Source organism: Penicillium canariense, assembly GCF_028826845.1.
Source record: "Penicillium canariense strain IBT 26290 chromosome Unknown utg000001l_segment0_segment0, whole genome shotgun sequence".
Lineage (NCBI taxonomy): Eukaryota > Fungi > Ascomycota > Eurotiomycetes > Eurotiales > Aspergillaceae > Penicillium > Penicillium canariense.
The window spans coordinates 2,349,261-2,365,363 of NW_026622728.1; the positions used below are offsets into that span (position 1 = coordinate 2,349,261).

General features: G+C 51.7%; 5 protein-coding genes across 5 annotated transcripts; 3 read left to right on the forward strand and 2 right to left on the reverse strand.

Moving 5' to 3' along the window:
- Positions 1 to 1,063: 1,063 nt before the first annotated feature.
- On the forward strand, positions 1,064 to 2,453 carry N7482_000814 (uncharacterized protein; the record flags this gene model as incomplete). The annotated part of the gene is made up of 7 exons (XM_056682939.1): positions 1,064 to 1,109; positions 1,164 to 1,345; positions 1,391 to 1,427; positions 1,480 to 1,547; positions 1,599 to 1,981; positions 2,062 to 2,129; positions 2,194 to 2,453. 7 exons carry the CDS (start codon positions 1,064 to 1,066, stop codon positions 2,451 to 2,453), a joined length of 1,044 nt encoding a protein of 347 aa, XP_056546545.1.
- A 1,557-nt stretch (positions 2,454 to 4,010) lies between these two features.
- On the reverse strand, positions 4,011 to 7,109 carry N7482_000815 (uncharacterized protein; the record flags this gene model as incomplete). Its single annotated transcript, XM_056682940.1, has 4 exons — positions 4,011 to 5,284; positions 5,338 to 5,430; positions 5,490 to 6,491; positions 6,554 to 7,109. The coding sequence occupies 4 exons, from the start codon at positions 7,107 to 7,109 to the stop codon at positions 4,011 to 4,013; spliced, it is 2,925 nt and encodes a 974-aa protein (XP_056546546.1).
- Positions 7,110 to 7,359: 250 nt separating this feature from the next.
- Positions 7,360 to 8,412, forward strand: N7482_000816 (Efg1 domain-containing protein; the record flags this gene model as incomplete). The annotated part of the gene is made up of 2 exons (XM_056682941.1): positions 7,360 to 7,759; positions 7,823 to 8,412. The coding sequence occupies 2 exons, from the start codon at positions 7,360 to 7,362 to the stop codon at positions 8,410 to 8,412; spliced, it is 990 nt and encodes a 329-aa protein (XP_056546547.1).
- Positions 8,413 to 10,067: 1,655 nt separating this feature from the next.
- Positions 10,068 to 11,597, forward strand: N7482_000817 (uncharacterized protein; the record flags this gene model as incomplete). Its single annotated transcript, XM_056682942.1, has 1 exon — positions 10,068 to 11,597. The coding sequence occupies one exon, from the start codon at positions 10,068 to 10,070 to the stop codon at positions 11,595 to 11,597; it is 1,530 nt and encodes a 509-aa protein (XP_056546548.1).
- Positions 11,598 to 12,719: 1,122 nt separating this feature from the next.
- Positions 12,720 to 14,920, reverse strand: N7482_000818 (F-box domain protein; the record flags this gene model as incomplete). The annotated part of the gene is made up of 2 exons (XM_056682943.1): positions 12,720 to 14,408; positions 14,468 to 14,920. 2 exons carry the CDS (start codon positions 14,918 to 14,920, stop codon positions 12,720 to 12,722), a joined length of 2,142 nt encoding a protein of 713 aa, XP_056546549.1.
- Positions 14,921 to 16,103: the final 1,183 nt, after the last annotated feature.

A 16,103-nucleotide genomic window follows, 5' to 3' on the forward strand; every position in this document is an offset into this window, starting at 1 on the left:
GTAACTAACTCTCGGAGAAGTCTATGAGTGGGCTAGTTCTGAGCTAGTCATTGGCTAGTCATTGGCTAGTATTATGAGGCTGACAGGGTCCACCGAGGTATGACACATGTCAAATCGAGGTGTTTCCTACCGGAACTGGAGATTAACGGACACGACCACTACTAGTAGAATAAAGCTTCTGCACGGTTATACAAGCTGCAAAGTATCGTTTCATAGTGCGAATAGTTCGTTTCTTTAAGGTTTCAGCTTCAATTTCAGACACTCATTAAAACGAAAATTACAGTCTCGGCCCCATGATTGCGTGTTGGGGCGGGTGGGACCCGCGGCAGGAAGTCAAATCCAGATTAAGCTATCTACCGAAGTTCTTCCGTCGAATCGCCGTGCCTCGATGGTTCGTGGCGCAAGTATCTTTGGCCTTTTACGTTCCTAGGGTATGATCCTGCCACGGGAACCATCGGACTAAGGTGCACGGAGGTCCATTTCCAACGGCCCAGTTAGGTTAACATAGCTAAATTGGCTTAGTGGTAATAGCATACTAGTGGTCTGACTAGCTTTTCTACGAAGTCGTGCTACAGTACCCTCAGACACGTTCTCTCCCCCTGAAATTTTGACTCGTTTTTCTATGTACGGTGTATACGGAGTGGTTAAGCATCTCGGCCCGTTTTCATGCAGCATTTCCCAACACCAGAGGACTATTCATATATGTGCACGCGCACCCCCACATCCTGGTAGATACACTCTTTCTCTATGCCTGATAAACACAACTTGTGCCTTGCTCGGTTGAATTGAAACCCTGCATTCGCCCTTCACAGTCACGGCAGCATGCGATTTCTTCAATTTTGGGCTACTGTCTTACCCTGTACAGTAGTACTTTTGGCGGACTTGGCATGTGCTGACGCACAGTCTCTCCCCTCATGCGCGGTAGGAGTTTGGAATGCCCCTCCGTGCCATGCGATACTGATAGTATTCACAGCTACAATGCCTTGCCGACCTTCTCCCCCAGTCGACCTGTGCCTCCACTAACCAAACATGCATATGTACAAACGTTGAACTCAATGAGCAGATGAGTGTTTGTGTCACGGCGGATTGTACCATCAAGGAAGCCCTCAGTGCGTGTACACTAAATGTATGCTTGTGGTTCGCATTGCTAACCGATCACATAGCCACGCTTAATGTCACTACTACAGCATGTGGAGCTCCAATTCGAGATCAGACTTCTCTAAGTATTGTGATCCCAGCAGTCGGTTTGTGGGTTCTGCTGTTCGTCGCATTGAGGATATTAACACGCCTTGTGATCACGAAATTGGAAGCCGGCTGGGATGACTGGGCAACCATTCTTCTCTCAGTAAGTCCGCACATCCTTGTAAAGGCTTCTAGCTAACTGTTCTAGTGCTTCGTGGTGCCCGTCAATATAGGCTCGATTATGCGTAAGTAACATCGATCCCTCTACCAGCAGAAATTCATTGACAATCGCTTCAGTCGGAAAGGCTGGCCTAGGGAAAGACATTTGGACTATCGAGTTCAGCAATATCACTCGAATCCTCCATGTACGATCACCCAACATATTCCAAAGCTCATGACCTAACTGACCACAATAGATTTTCTACATCCAAGAACTCGTCTACATCGCCTGTATCACTCTCACAAAGATCTGCTTCCTCCTCTTCTACCTCCGCATCTTTCCCTCGGAACGAATGCGTCGCGTCATCAAAGTCTCTTGCCTTGTGACAGTTTGCTACGGCATCACTTTCATATTCGCCCTTGCTTTTCAATGCTGGCCCATTGAGCACACCTGGTATGGCTGGGATGGGCAACATCCAGGGAAATGCGTGCAGAATCATACTCTGGTGGTCGTTGCCGCCGCATTGAACATCGTACTAGATGCTTGGGTCATTGCTCTGCCTATTCCCAAGGTGCTGGAGCTCCAGGCTTCAATCACCACAAAACTTCAGGTCGTACTCATGTTTTCTGTGGGCTTCTTGTAAGTTTTCTCCTTCTCTTTCTCTTTCCCTCTTCGGAACTCTAAACATCCGTGGAACTAATGTTTTACTAAATTAATAGAATCACCGGCGTCAGCATTTACCGCACCATCATGCTCAAGATCTTCGCCACCAGCACGAATCCAACATGTACGCCCCCTCGTATCCTTTTCTTTCCCGCTCACCAAATAACTAACAGAGTTGTTCACGACAGGGGACAATGCCCCCGGCGGCTACTGGTCCGTGATCGAAGTCAACGTTGGACTTTTCTGCCTATGCATGCCATCTATGCGGTCCTTGCTCGGTCGCCTATTCCCAAGCATGTTTGGATCAACAAAAGGGAACAGCACTACGGCAAATACAATCAGCCAGAAGAAGCGCCGGAATACTGGTAGCGGTGAAAACACGAGCTTTGTCCAATTGATTGAGTTGGATCATACGGAGAGTCTGAAAGATCATCGGAACGTTCATTAGGGTGTTATCATTGTTGATTTGGGATAAAATAAGGTGTTTGGTGTTTTCTAAGTCTAATGATCATCTACTCCGTAGATGCTTTTTATCTCGTGGCCGGGCTCCAAGACGCACATTTGCACTTCAAATACTCCGGATTACGAAAGTAACCCTAAGAGGATCTACGACGCTAATCATAAAATTTCTGTGGTTCGCCGCAGGTCACGCATTCATCCAGAATATACTCTATATAAAGCATATAACCCTAATTGGATGGTGAGGATCGCTGTCACTTCCAAGTATGCTGTAGTATGGCCTTCAGATAACCACGTGGGAAAGTAGCGGTTGGGGTCCGAGATAAAGGAGATAAGGAGTATCGTGGACATTGGTGCGGGGCTGGGAATTATGTTTTATTAAGGGGCCGCAAAGAACATCTGGGATAGTGCAGTTCATGGGACTGGCTGCCTGTGCGAGCGGGATTATCTAGCTGTCGTAACTGATCGTATTAAAGGTCAGAGTAGTACATGGTGGGGCAAATAACGGAGGGTCACCCCCAAATAGAGTTAGTTCACGTCACCAGGTGCTTAGCGCTGGCTCATTTCAAAAAGGTCATCTTGCACCTTCCTAAACGCTCTCGCTGCGGTCCCCGTGGCGGGGAGCCGTTTTTGACCCTTCGACCATCATGCTCTCTTTACGGAGTAGTTCCAAGTCCTATCGTGCCGTGTCTTTCCCTCCCGCCAGCATCTCTCGCACCACCTCAGCGGCCTCATGTTTGTTTTAATTGGACACCGGGGACGATATCTTCCATAGTCAGTGGGACTGTAGCATTATCCTATTACAGCCCGCCTGATGACCTGTTGTAGGGGCCCGAGCGTGAAAGCGGTTCGGGCCGCGGGAATTTACTTTCCCTGCTATTAACTGCACGGACACGCTCTGGCCCAAATAAGGTACTGGATAATGCCCAAAAGTACTTATTGATAGCCTGGATACGCATGCTTTTACGATATACGGAGTAGCTAAGCATTCTCCTTACTCCACCGGACATGCAAGGCTAGCTATGTAAATGATTTTCTGGCGCGTAGTGATTCTGGTCGACGTGTGGCCCATAGAGTAGGTATAATGTTTCAGATAGAGCTTAATACGGGCTCAACACGGCAAGAGTGCTCGCTGACCAGACATTGCATAGAATTAAATAAGTGGTTTACTGATCGGATACTAAGTAATCAATAAGCGACTCACTAACTATGAGCGGACCCTGAGAGGCAATTGAGTATTAACCATAGGAATGATGGGACTGATGTGATCTCTGACTCAGTGACTCTTGAGTTCGTGCTGAAATCTACTCAACCGAGCCTAAGCCTAAGAGCCCTCATAGAACCGGCGGCAGCCCAGACAGGAACGCCCCGCCCGGCAGACATTTTCCTGTCTATCTAGCTACATATGAATCAATGGGTATAGAGTAACAATAAATCAAACACAAAAAGCGACCTCCCCCTGCACCGGACCTGATGCATGCAGTAGTACTCCAGCACTGGATGCAAACGACGAGAAACACCCCTTCAAGCAAGTTTCAACCCGATCTCACCGATCGCAGATGCAGCTACACTCGGCCACTGGACACACTTTGTGTCGCGCGAACCAGTCTTGAGCGTGATGCGCATGGAATCCATGGTTACAGTGGATACAGAAAACCACAAACCGCTTCATGACTTCGTCTTCCGCGGCCTTGTGTGGATTGGACTCCCCGTCGGTGGCAATTCCTGCTCGCGACATCGGGTCCGGGGTCCCCAGCCACATAGTACAGACACCACAGCGGGGCATATGCCGACCACATCGGGGACACACTGTCCCAGACATAGCCGCAGACCCCAGCGGGTTGCCAACGGTCGGGTGCACGGTTTCGACCGTGGCCGAGGGAGAAATTTGAGAGGAGGCGTCGTGCTGGGTGAGCGGGTGAGTGCAGTAGTTGCAAGTCAGGCTGACCTGCTGCGGCGGTGTAGGGGTGAGCTTGCGTCCATCCACAGTCACCGCGAAGCAACGAGACCCGACGTCGAACCGGGCACGTTCGAGCTGGAGCTTCCAGGAGTTCATCTGGCGTCGGTAGGTCTCGCGCCAAGCTTCGAATTGGGCAGTGAATGGTGGGTGGCTGATGATCCGTGGAACTGTGTGGCTCATGGCTAGTACCGGGGTTTGAACATCGTTGAACTTCTCAATGTAGGACTGGAATAAGGCCATGGCTAGGTGACCCAAGCCCGTCAGTACCACGCCCTCGATATCTCCTTGCCGCATTGCTTCGGAGGTGGCGTCTTCCAAATAGTCGGTCAGCTCACTGTCTGGAAGCCAGCGTAGTGCGACTTCAACACGGTACTTCAGAGGAAGCGTGGTTTCTTTGATGACAGCATGCCAGTCTCCTTTGCTTACAAGCGCTAGGATTGCTCGTGAGTAGGGATCCGTAAGTTCTTTGGAGATTTCGGCACAGGTATCTTCCCAGTCGGAGCTGTTATCACCCTTCGCAGAACCAGCGATGGCCATAGCGAGAAGCTTGTGGGCCTGTGTGGGCTCGTTGCTCCTAAGTCCGAGGTATGCCAACTTGGGTTCGTCCTGAAAAATTGCCAATGCAGCAGCTTTAGTGTGCTGGTTGTCAGAAGAGAGGCTCTTCACCAACTCCTCCAGCTCTTTGTGTGATTGTGCTGCACCACAAAGACGAAGGCAGAGGCGACGGTGCTCAGGATATGCTGTGTCACAGCCTTTGGTTTCTGGCAGATTTAATTGCTCGGCTAAGTGGGCGATTGCTTCAGCGACACTCTTTGGGCCATCACCCTTGGTGCTAATGCGCCGCTTTTCGAAAAGATGGCCTAAAATGACGGTCAGTTTCATGAAAACCAAGAGACTACTGACAGGAACGAACCCATATCGTTGGTCCAGACATTGCTCACGCCCAAGTAGTTCATATCGAGCCCATTTACTACCATTGTCATTCCTGAAGAGTCGGCCCGCGCGCCTGCAGAGATATTAGTCCATGTTTGAATGCTGTGAATGTTAAGTTCTTCAATGGCTTACGTTGAACCCAGCTCCAGAATTCCTGCAGAGCAGGGTCATCTAATGCAATCGACCGATTACGAGCCTCATCAAAGAGGTAGCCCTCTTTGCACCGCGATTGAACGACCGTAGACATAGTCAATGCCTCCTTGGCAGTAAGTAGAGCCCCAAGAGTTCCGAGTGACACTGCACGTTCCCGAAGTTCTCGGCTTGGGATGGGATCGGAGCCCAGAACTCGAGAGACTGACGGTTTCTTGTCTGAATTTGCTGACCCGTTTTTGGAACTTGACAGTACGCGTGTTCTGATATTCTCAACAAGCACAGAAATTGGAGATATCTGCTCGGACAGAGGGTGGATAGTCCTGATATCGGAGTCGCCCGATGAAATACCACAGGCTAACACCCCTTGTGATGATAGACTGACAGGCGCACAAGGCGGCCGCGCGGTTATTATTTGCGGTTTTCCGTTACCGTCAAGTGCAATGGCACTGGGCTGAGGAGACATGCTCAAATTCAGGAAGTCAAACGAGACAATACGCTCCTTCTCCTCGCACCCGCGAGTCGGGTGATCAAAAGGAGGGCATACATCCCGCACGTACTTAGTGTAGACCGGCTCCGGATAGTTTCTGAACGAGCCTTGTCCAAGAGTTTCGTCAATTGAAGAGCGATATTCCTCAGACAAATGATCCTTGGCGATGTCAAAAGTCTTGAAATGGCCGGCGCTGGAAAGCGCTCCCAGATAGCCTCGGTTGGTCTTGGAGAAGCGCAAGCTCCAGATCGAAGACTTCGGGCTAAAGACGCTCTTGAACTGTAGTGCAGCAGCGGATTGATTAGTCTCGGGAGTACTTGCTGAGGAGCCGACTGATGGCGATGCAAGTCGAGCCCCTACGCGCCGATCCCAGACACAAATCGTGCTTTCATTGGTGGGCTGGCAGGATGCAATGTAGTTCTCGTCGAGCCAATCGATGGCCAAGTTGTGGACGCAACGGGTCGGGAATTGCAAGGAAGGATTACCCGGCCCCTCTGCAGTCGAATGGACAAATTAGCGATAGAAGAGGATAACACATGGTGTCTGGCAAACGGACCTCTTAGATCATAGATGCGAACAAACTGGCCCTTAACACCTGTCACCAGTGTATCAGGCTGATCCCTAAAGAACTTAATACTGGTGATTGGCTCAGAACTCGCCAATTTTCTCAAGGGCTCTGGGAATCCTTTGCTCCCGCCCGCAGGACTGAGCCGCTGGTTGACGTCCCAGATATTCAAGCAGAAGTCGTTCCGCACGCGATCAAGACCCGACGCCACGAGACCATGTGTGCTGAATGCAACCGCATTGCAGTATCTTTGATTGCGAACCGGGAAGGAGAGCGATTCTTTTGCGCTGGCATCTAATCGTAGAATGGTGGCCTCGCCGGACGACTGGCCGACGGCGATCAGGTTCTCGTTGGACGTAGACCAGTCGAAAGCGCGGAACAGGGGGACATCGATTAAGGTAGAGAGCACTTCATGCCGCAAGGTCCTGTCGTAAGTGCTATAACCCAACACCCTACAGAGACGAAACGCCTTGCCTGTGACGTCGACGGACAGAAAGCGCTGGTCGGTCACGGTCGAGCTCGAGGACCAGCGAATCGCGGACTCCATGGTGCTGAGTCCCTCGTCCAGGCGGTTCTGTGAGCTGTTTCAGAGGCCGGAGCCTCACGTCAGGAGATATTGACAACCAATTGAGCAGCTGGCGTGGAAGGAATTGTGGACAGGATGAGGGACGCGGTATCGTCACTGCGATCAGCTGGCCGCTCATTGGCTCCGCCAATCTGGGGTCGGCCCGATGATATGCCGACCACCTTTCTTTTTTTCTGCGTGGAATCACCAGCTTGTTGTCCCCAACACCACCATGTCAGAACCTCGGCATAATCGCAGCTCGAAGCGCAAGGGCCACGATGGCTCTGAGGATGCTGCTTCTCGGAAAAAGCAGCACCGACAGCCTGCGGCCAGCCCGGACCGCGTTCCATTTGAAGATTACGGCAGTGAAGGCGATGAAGTCCCGTCCAAGGCAACACGCAGCTCGAAGAATAACACATCCGCAACCCGAAATGAGAAGGAATACCCGTCAATCAATGAGCTGAAAAGCCGCATTCGTGGTGTTAAGCGTCTTCTCAACAAAGATCTACCCGCAGATGCGCGGATTCTGCAGGAACGTGCGCTGGCAGGCTACGAGCAGGATCTTGTGGATGAAACAGCACGCCGAGAGCGTTCCAACCTGATCAAGAAATACCACTTTGTTCGCTTCTTGGGTGCGTTATGGAAATTATTTTATCCCATCCCAAATACATCTTGTGCTAACCAGCATCTTATAGACCGCAAGACTGCGACCAAGCAATTGAACCGCCTCCAGCGCCGCGAGAAAGAGAAAGACCTTGACTCGAAGCAAAAAGCTCATTTGGCACGCCAAATGCACGCCGCCCGTGTCAACCTCAACTACACCCTCTACTACCCCCTCACCGAAAAATACATTTCACTCTATCCTAAGTCGCAGGGTAAACCTTCCGACGAGGCACTTGAGAAATCCGAATCCGAGTCAGAATCTAAGACACATAAGAAGGCTGAAGAGTCCAAGCCAGCCATGTGGTCTGTGATTGAGAAATGCATGGAAGAAAACACCCTTGATGACCTGCGTGAGGGCAAGCTGAACATTGGACCTGATGGACAGCAGATCTCGACCACTGTTAGCAAGAAGCCAACTCTGCCTGTAAACGAGAAGAAGGCCAAGAAAGAAAACACGCACAAAGAGTCCAAGGAGGTGCCCAGCAGAGAGAAGCATGCCCAGGACAGCACCCAGGACAGGCCGAACAGGCGAGAGCGCAGGAGAGAGCAGCAAAAGGTGCGCCAATTGCCTGTCAAGACTGATGATGGAGATGACAGTGATGGTGGATTCTTTGAAATGTAACTGCATACAAAAGCATGGCAACCTTGGTGTTTGGTGTCTCTCTTTCATTGATCTTCGGTTGATATCCAATCTGCATTACTTGAAACCCATTGCTGGTTTAGCGATGTCTGTCGGTGTCTAAAGAATGAATGGGTCTATTCTGCGGTTTCACAAACTAGCTCTGTAGTTGTCTTTGCTGTGACCTATCAAACAGCGCCTGTAGTAGCACCGTTGGATTCAAGGCCGCAATGAGAACGAGTATCAAATGCATAAAAGATTGCTTGTAAATATTAGATCAGGCTCATTTCTACCTTCCTATCCGTCATATGATTCCCTATAATCAACCCAGGAAGTGGTAATCGAGTCAATCGCTTCAGTATGGTGTTTTTCGAGCCGATTGGTTCTGGAGACATCGTTCGAAATCATGTGTGCATATTGTGATTGAAACTTTTTCCCAGTCCTGAACATGCTGAATGTCTGAAATCTTTCCCAGTTCAAATTCGATCCTATCTCAACACGTATTCCAGTCCCTTCCCAGCTTCTGGAGGTCAAAAGTATTGCGCATAATCTAGATGGAGAAATCATTTGACCTTTCTAGCAGTATTTTGATGTTTTGATTCAAGGGCATAATGTGAGAATTCCCAGACTTGAACATGAATGATTTCACAACACTGGTTTGGTTAGCTGTAAACAGATCCGCCCAAAAGTAAGCGCTCGATATGTTCGCGATTAAGATGATATCGAGACAAGGCCAACTGTACACATCGTCATTGATGGAAATAGACCAAGGCAGGTAGTATTAGGCAAATATTGAGCACTAAAAGCTCAAGAGGAGTAAGAGATAGCGATTCCACTGGTTACGGTTGAGATAGATAGGTTAATATACGAAGCACATATTCGGTATACTACTATCCTTTTCGAATAAGCGCAACGAACTCGTGCTCTCTCTGAGATTTTTGAATCCACAATTTCATAAGTGAGCAGCCGAAAGCAGTGAGGATACCTGGTGTATGATCATGGCACTGCTTTTTTAAGTCTTCTAATGCGCATCGCACGTCCACATCTCTCCTTCGAAGCTACGCCGCTTTCGATACGGATGCAGCGCTCTCTGCATAGTTAACTACTGACAACTGCACTCGTCTGCTTTATATTGATCTATATCTCTAGCCTAGTTTCATCCTCTATTGCTCACATTCACGAGCATAATTGCGATATCGAACGGTACATACTCTCTGGTTGGTCCTACGTTTGTCCTTCGGCCCTCCTCACCCACGACTGTTTTCTATATCTATCCTGGTTTCACCTCTAGCTCCATTAGACGACGTTTTGACATCTGACGACCATTTCATGGCCTCTCAAGACTCTGCGCATTACCTCGATTTCCTGACCTCTGCTTCAATTAAACTATCATGCCTCGAGCCTATCCCTCCTACCTCCATGCGCAGACTTCCGATGCTTGCACTGTCTAAATCATCTGCGTATGAAGATTCACTCGCCATACATCTTTCTCCAATCTTGACCAACCCTCTCGCTTCGCTGTCATTTCCACCCATTTCAGCCCATCCTCGACGTGCTCATCGCAGCTCTCGAACTCCATTTCTCTCTCCCTTCCTACGAACCATCTGTTCGCCCTCACACATCCATTCACTCAGTGGTCTTTGTCAACTTCGATCACCATGGGAAACTTCAAGGACGGATCGATGGCCTGCGTTAAGGCAGCCATGATCTCTTACACGCAAGAGCTCAAGGGACACAAGGAAGAATGCGCCAGGCTGCTGACAGAGCACGAACAAAACACACCAGACATGATCTGGAAGAAAAGTGACGAAGAAGGCAGAGCGCCCTTTTCTGCGGGAGACTCGGCGAAGTACAAGCTCGTCACAACGGTCACGTACGAGAACGGCAAACCTGTCTTCCCACCCAAATTCACCCGTCTGAGCGACGAACTCGTCTACCTGGCCACTAAGTTCCTAAAGATGACTGACCGTGCCAATGGCTATCCCTACGACTTCAACGACCGAGGCGATATCCGCGAGGATCGTGTTCCGTCGGGACTCTCACCCATTATCTGGGCGCATGGGCTCCCCTTCTTCCCTGTGTTCAAGGGCTACTACATTCTCTGCGGGCGCAAGCATGCGCGCTGGGTTGGCTGGCTTCTTCATAAGAAGCAGCACAAGACCATGCAGGCCTGCCCGATGTGGACGATCGGGCCCGTTGTGGCGCCCGGAGGAGCAGTTAACCTTGCGCGCACCGTGAACCGCCAGATGCGTATGCATATACCCAAGAGCGCTAAGGATGTGGATCGACGCTGGGAGAAGGCCGCGGGTGCGCGCGACATCGTTTCGACGGCACACTATCAACTTTCTGTGGTGCCGAGGACTCCGTCGACGGGCTTCGTTCTCATGCCAATCTATCAGGTTGAAGGGTACCATGTGCGATGCGGCCCGAATGCAATTGACGGTGGGAAGGGAGTTGAAATCGGACGGCGCACTCTATCTGATCACGGAGTGACCCAGTTCGACTATGACGCGTCGTTGAAGAAGCCGTATTCGAATGAAGAGAACCCCGCGTTGTACCCAGATGGCGACAGTGAATGCACGGACTCGGAGGCCACGGAGTTGATGAGTGACATGGAGGAGGATGAAGATGGATCGTTCGTCAACAATTCAGAGGAAAGTGCTGAGACGGGTGAGATTGTCGAGGAGCCTCCGAAGAAGAAGCTCAAGAAGAATCTCGCTGCTTCTGTTGAGGACGGTAATCAGCGTATCCCGCGTCGGCAGACTACTCAGTATTTCCGGAGTCCGCAGATCAGCAACTGGAACGCAAATACTCCCATGACCTTTGATGCTACTACGGCCAAGAAGCGTCTGATGGAAATCACGACTGCTGTCGGTGTGAAGTGCACCGCGGATGACGAGATCACCTCGGGCTCTATGGTTACCAGAGACACCAAGACTGACTCGGAGGTCAAAACCACGGCTGCAATTATAAGCAGCGATACTGTCGGTAATATCGCTGACAGTAAGGTAGCTCATGGCGAGACCACTCATTTTGAGGCGACGTCTAGGACGGATACTCTTTTGAAGCGTGACATGGAGATCAAGTCCGCGGTGGAGGATATCAACATGGTCAACATGAGGGAAATTCCTACCCTGGGAACCCCGTCCCCCGAGAACAAGGCCTTTGCTGGGTCTCCAAGATGCTGAAAAGCAGGCATCTCCAATGTCAGCAGACAGGGAACCGGAAGCAGACCGTCTCAAAGACTGAACGTGAACAGAACATCGGCGAAGATATGATACGCTAAATGGGTTCTGAATTTCAATTTCCTTGCGGCTCTCTCTACCTTCCAATTGGTCTTCTTCGTCATCTTTGCATATACAAATGGCCAGTCCTGCAAGCACCGAGTGCAGCACGATATTAATGGCACCCAAAAAAATGCAATTTTTGGAGTTTCAGGCTTCATTTCATGCTTTCATCCGTGCTTTCCTCTTCCATATGCATTAGCATGATTAAGCTTCCACCTGTTTCTGCATGTGGGTGCTTCTTGATAGTTGTTTACGCATTTCAAACCCTGGTGGCTGGACTCTATCAACAAGCATCACCTGACTCTGCGTTCTGACTAACCATTCCTTTCTCATTTCACATGCAAGTGGTACTTATTCAAATATCAAAATTGCCTTTCTGATTGAATTCTGATTCCTTAATTTCCGGTTCGATTTCATGAAGAGCTGTCTCGGCCTAGATATGATGATAAGAAGAGATAATAGGAAAGAAGCAGAAGCCGAAAGGCCGTGACATGGCACCGCTATAACCATCACCCAGAATGATGAGCTGACACGGGGGAAAGATGGCAATGAAAGAGATAGGGAAAGCATCAAGCTTGAACTCCGGTCTCCGTTCTACATATGCGAGGGAAGGCCGATGAGTAGGAGAGGTTGATTGGCAGATAGAAAAGATATAAGGTGGAAATCGCATCTGTAGGTAATGCAGGTCGGTCTGGTCTTGAGATTCTGACGCCGGAGATGGGTGTTCAACTGAAACACAATGAAATTGAAATCAAAGGAATGCGCTTGTTTGCTCGCTGGCTGAGGGAGAAAGATAGGTCGGAGTGGTGGGGCCGTAGGTTCGCAGGGGGAGAGAAGCCAGACCAGCCCTGGCCTGTCGCGGGGGGTCGTAATGTCGTGTGTATCTTGTAGCATGTTGTAATCAGGGTTGTTGCATTGCGTGCTAGCGATCCGGCGCTGACAGGTGTTCACAGAACACAATTAAGAAACGGCACCAGTAGATTCCAGCTACTGGGTTCAACGAGGCCTGATTGGGTGAAGTGCTCACATCACCGCACAACTACCACCACTCTGAGCACGGCGGCGCCGGCCACCAAGCGCAGAAATTCCGCCAACACCGTAGCCATCGTCCTCTTCGTCGGCGTTATACAGTCTCTCTGCTTCCCGGGCACGGCGTCGTCGACGTCGTGCACCTGCACCGGCAGCACCGGCTTCTTCGGTGGCCATCATGTAGTCTGCCCACTTGCGGTCGAGACGACTAGCAGCAACGAGGTCACCGCGCAGGACGCGCTTTGTGTGCTCGTCGACGGTCATCTGCCAGCCGTAGAAACACTTGAGCTGAATAATCTCGGCTGGAAAGGTCGACGATGGCGACGGGGTGGAAGTCGGCGTGACAAAGGTGGTAGTCATTGGTGAATCGCTGTCTGAGGTTGCGTGGGTGACGGTTACAATAGCAGCTGACGGCGAGATAGACTTGCGGGCGCGTGGGATGTATGCATTGCTCGATAGGACTTCTTTGATGCCTGCCCAGGTGACGTTGGCGCAGTCAAAGACAACCAGCCGCAAGCCAACTTTAGAAAGTTCATCGCCATAGCCGCGCTTCCGGACACGGAAGCTCGCTTCCATAAGGGTCAGATCGGAGACGCGGGTATTGTCCATTTCGACGGAGCGTAGCTTCGGGCAGTGTTTCATGATTTGCAGCATGCCTGTGTCACCGAGATTTTCGCAGTAGCTGATGTTCAGGTGCTCGAGATGCCGCGCACAGGGGAACCTGGAGAGCTCAACAAGAACGCTATTGCTCAGATTCTCCAGATCTTCCAATTCCAAGTGAGAGAGGTTGGGCGTGGTGCGGATGACATCGATGATGGCGTCGTCGGTCAGCTCCGAGCACTGCGAGATTTGCAGGCCCTCCAAGTCAGGGACGTTGTAGGCTAGACTTTTCAGGCCATCGTCGGTGATATCTGAGCAGTGATGCATATCCAAGTGTCTCAATCGCCGAGGCGGGACGACGGGCCGATCGGTGAGCACGTCGACGGTTGGGTCGACACCGTGCATGAGCACCTTCAAACTTTGGTCGGTCAGATCGGTGCGACTCATGATCAGTCGTTCCAATGTATTGCGCTCAAACAAGGCCAGGGTGATATCTTCCTTGTCGAATCCACGAATCTCGCTGGCGCGCAGATCCTTCAGCCGCTCACAGGACTGGACGACTCGGAGGATTCCATTGGTGTTGACATTGTTGCACCAGGAGATGTTCAACGTCTCTAACAGAGGACAAGATTGAGCGATGATTTTCATGGCAGAGTTGGTCACGTTCTTGAGGCCTGAGACGTTGATGTACTCCAGTCGCGGGTTCCGCAGCAGGAAGTAGTGGATGGACGTCTTGTCGATGATACATCCTTCCAGCGAAAAACTGACCAGGTTCCGGCACAAATCCGAGATCCGCTCTCCATCCGAGGACCATTTGTGCTTTAACTGGATGCAGCCTCGCAAGTTCAGGTCGCGAACGAAAGGCCCACCCGATGTGAGGATTTTAATCAGAACATCGCTCGGAATCTTCGAGTAATACTCGGCCGTGTCCACCTTGGACCACAACTGTCCATCGTAGCACATCTCATTCCACATCTTCGACACTGCCGAGCAGCGCACAATTTCACGGGGAGTCAAGTACCGAAAGACCTCCATCTTCAACTCTTGCGGCATATCACCCCAGAAATCAAGCGTGCGGGCCGCCTTTGCGTCTCGCAGGATCAATTCCGTATCCAGCATATCGCCCTCCACCGGGGTCACACTTCGAGGAGAACCCCCGAGGTCGGCCTCAAGTCGAAGGGCAAGGGGACGGTTCGCGAGGCCGTTGGGGTATCGGTGCCCACGAGGCGGATCCGAGCGTTGCTGCCCTCCAACTCACCCGACGCGCCGGAGCAGCCCGGAGTGGCCGGTCGGGGATTGAGGCCCCCATAGACTTGCGGGGAGCTGCCGTTGCCCAGACATGGGGAGTATGCAGCGGACGATAACGAGACACACGATAAGGACGCCTTGTGGTCCCGCCGATAACCAGTGGATGCCGATCGCCCACGGCGGGTTAGCGTCGGGCTGGACGACATGCGCTGGAGACTCTGCAGCAACTTCTGGCGGCCCTTGAGTTTTGGGGGTTGTTCGAGAGCAATTTGGCCGGCTGACGAGGCTGGGCTCGCCAGCGAGACCTCCGGCGAGGGGAGGATCTCGTCGGTGACGGGCGTGGCCATGGTGGAGGGGGTCGGCACGGGAAGTCGGAGTAGGTTGTATGGAGTCGGGATCTAGTGATGGTGCGGAAGGAAGGAGAGATAATGAGAGGGGGAGAGAGAGAACAAGGGGCGCACGATCCTGCACCGCAAGCAAACTAGATGAACATAGTGATTGCGCGCAGAATCAGAGCAACCCGAGGTCCAGTGTGTGTTTGTCTATCGCTCAGGTTGCGGGCGAGGTGCGAAAAACCGGCTGAGACAGGTGGGGGGACGTTGAGCGTTTAAAGGTCGCCGTTTATCTTCGGGGGCTCACGGCGTGCGAACCGTGGCACTCGCCGACTTGGACCAGCGGGGCGTGTACCGAGTGACGTGCGCAGTACCGAAGCTGGTAGGTGAGCCACGAGTAGGATTGGAAAGGAGAGCGCGAGAACGAAAGAAAATAGAAAGAGTGAGGGAGGGGGAAATGCAGCAGCAGAGATAAGAGCGGAATGCGTCGGACGGAGAGACAAGCGGAATGTGATACTCTCCAGCGACGTGCGGGCACGGGATATCGGCCTTCCTCTCACCCGATCGCCGCAGACCGCAAGTACGTCGCAAGTACTGCCCAAGTAGACCGTAGAATGCAAGTATACTGTTCGGGCCTGCCTTTTCTTTGATCTGTTGACCTTCGCCTATCTCGTTCCTCCAACCTTACACGACTAGCGCAGAGTTCCTAGACAAATGAGTGACCCCCCCTCGCACGCAACTCACCCCATCCACTGCTCATCCTGCGACTGTCCGAGACTTTCTTCTCGGCTTATCGTCCACCAAGTGTGGCACAGACGCAACGACCCACGCGACTCGTCGGCTGACGACGCCCTGGAATACGGCACATCGAACCACGCGGAGCACCGAGGGCCAACTGCGACCTGACTAACTACCAACTACTATCTGACTCCCTAACCCGGTGTCCTAGCGGCCCCCACCGGTGAACGATAAATCCAGAGTCCAGGGACTCGTTCCTGAGCACCACTATCTTCCCGGTCTCGGGCCTCGCCTCTCGGCGGTCTCGGCGGGGCGCGCCTGCGGGGGAAGAGCGTGGACCCGTGGGACCATCCGCGGAGTATTAAAAGCCCGAGAGGCAACTGGCTCTCTCGGGGTCTGCTCGGTGTGGACGCCAGAGACATAACCCAGGCAATTAACGAATGAAGAGCGCAGGACGATT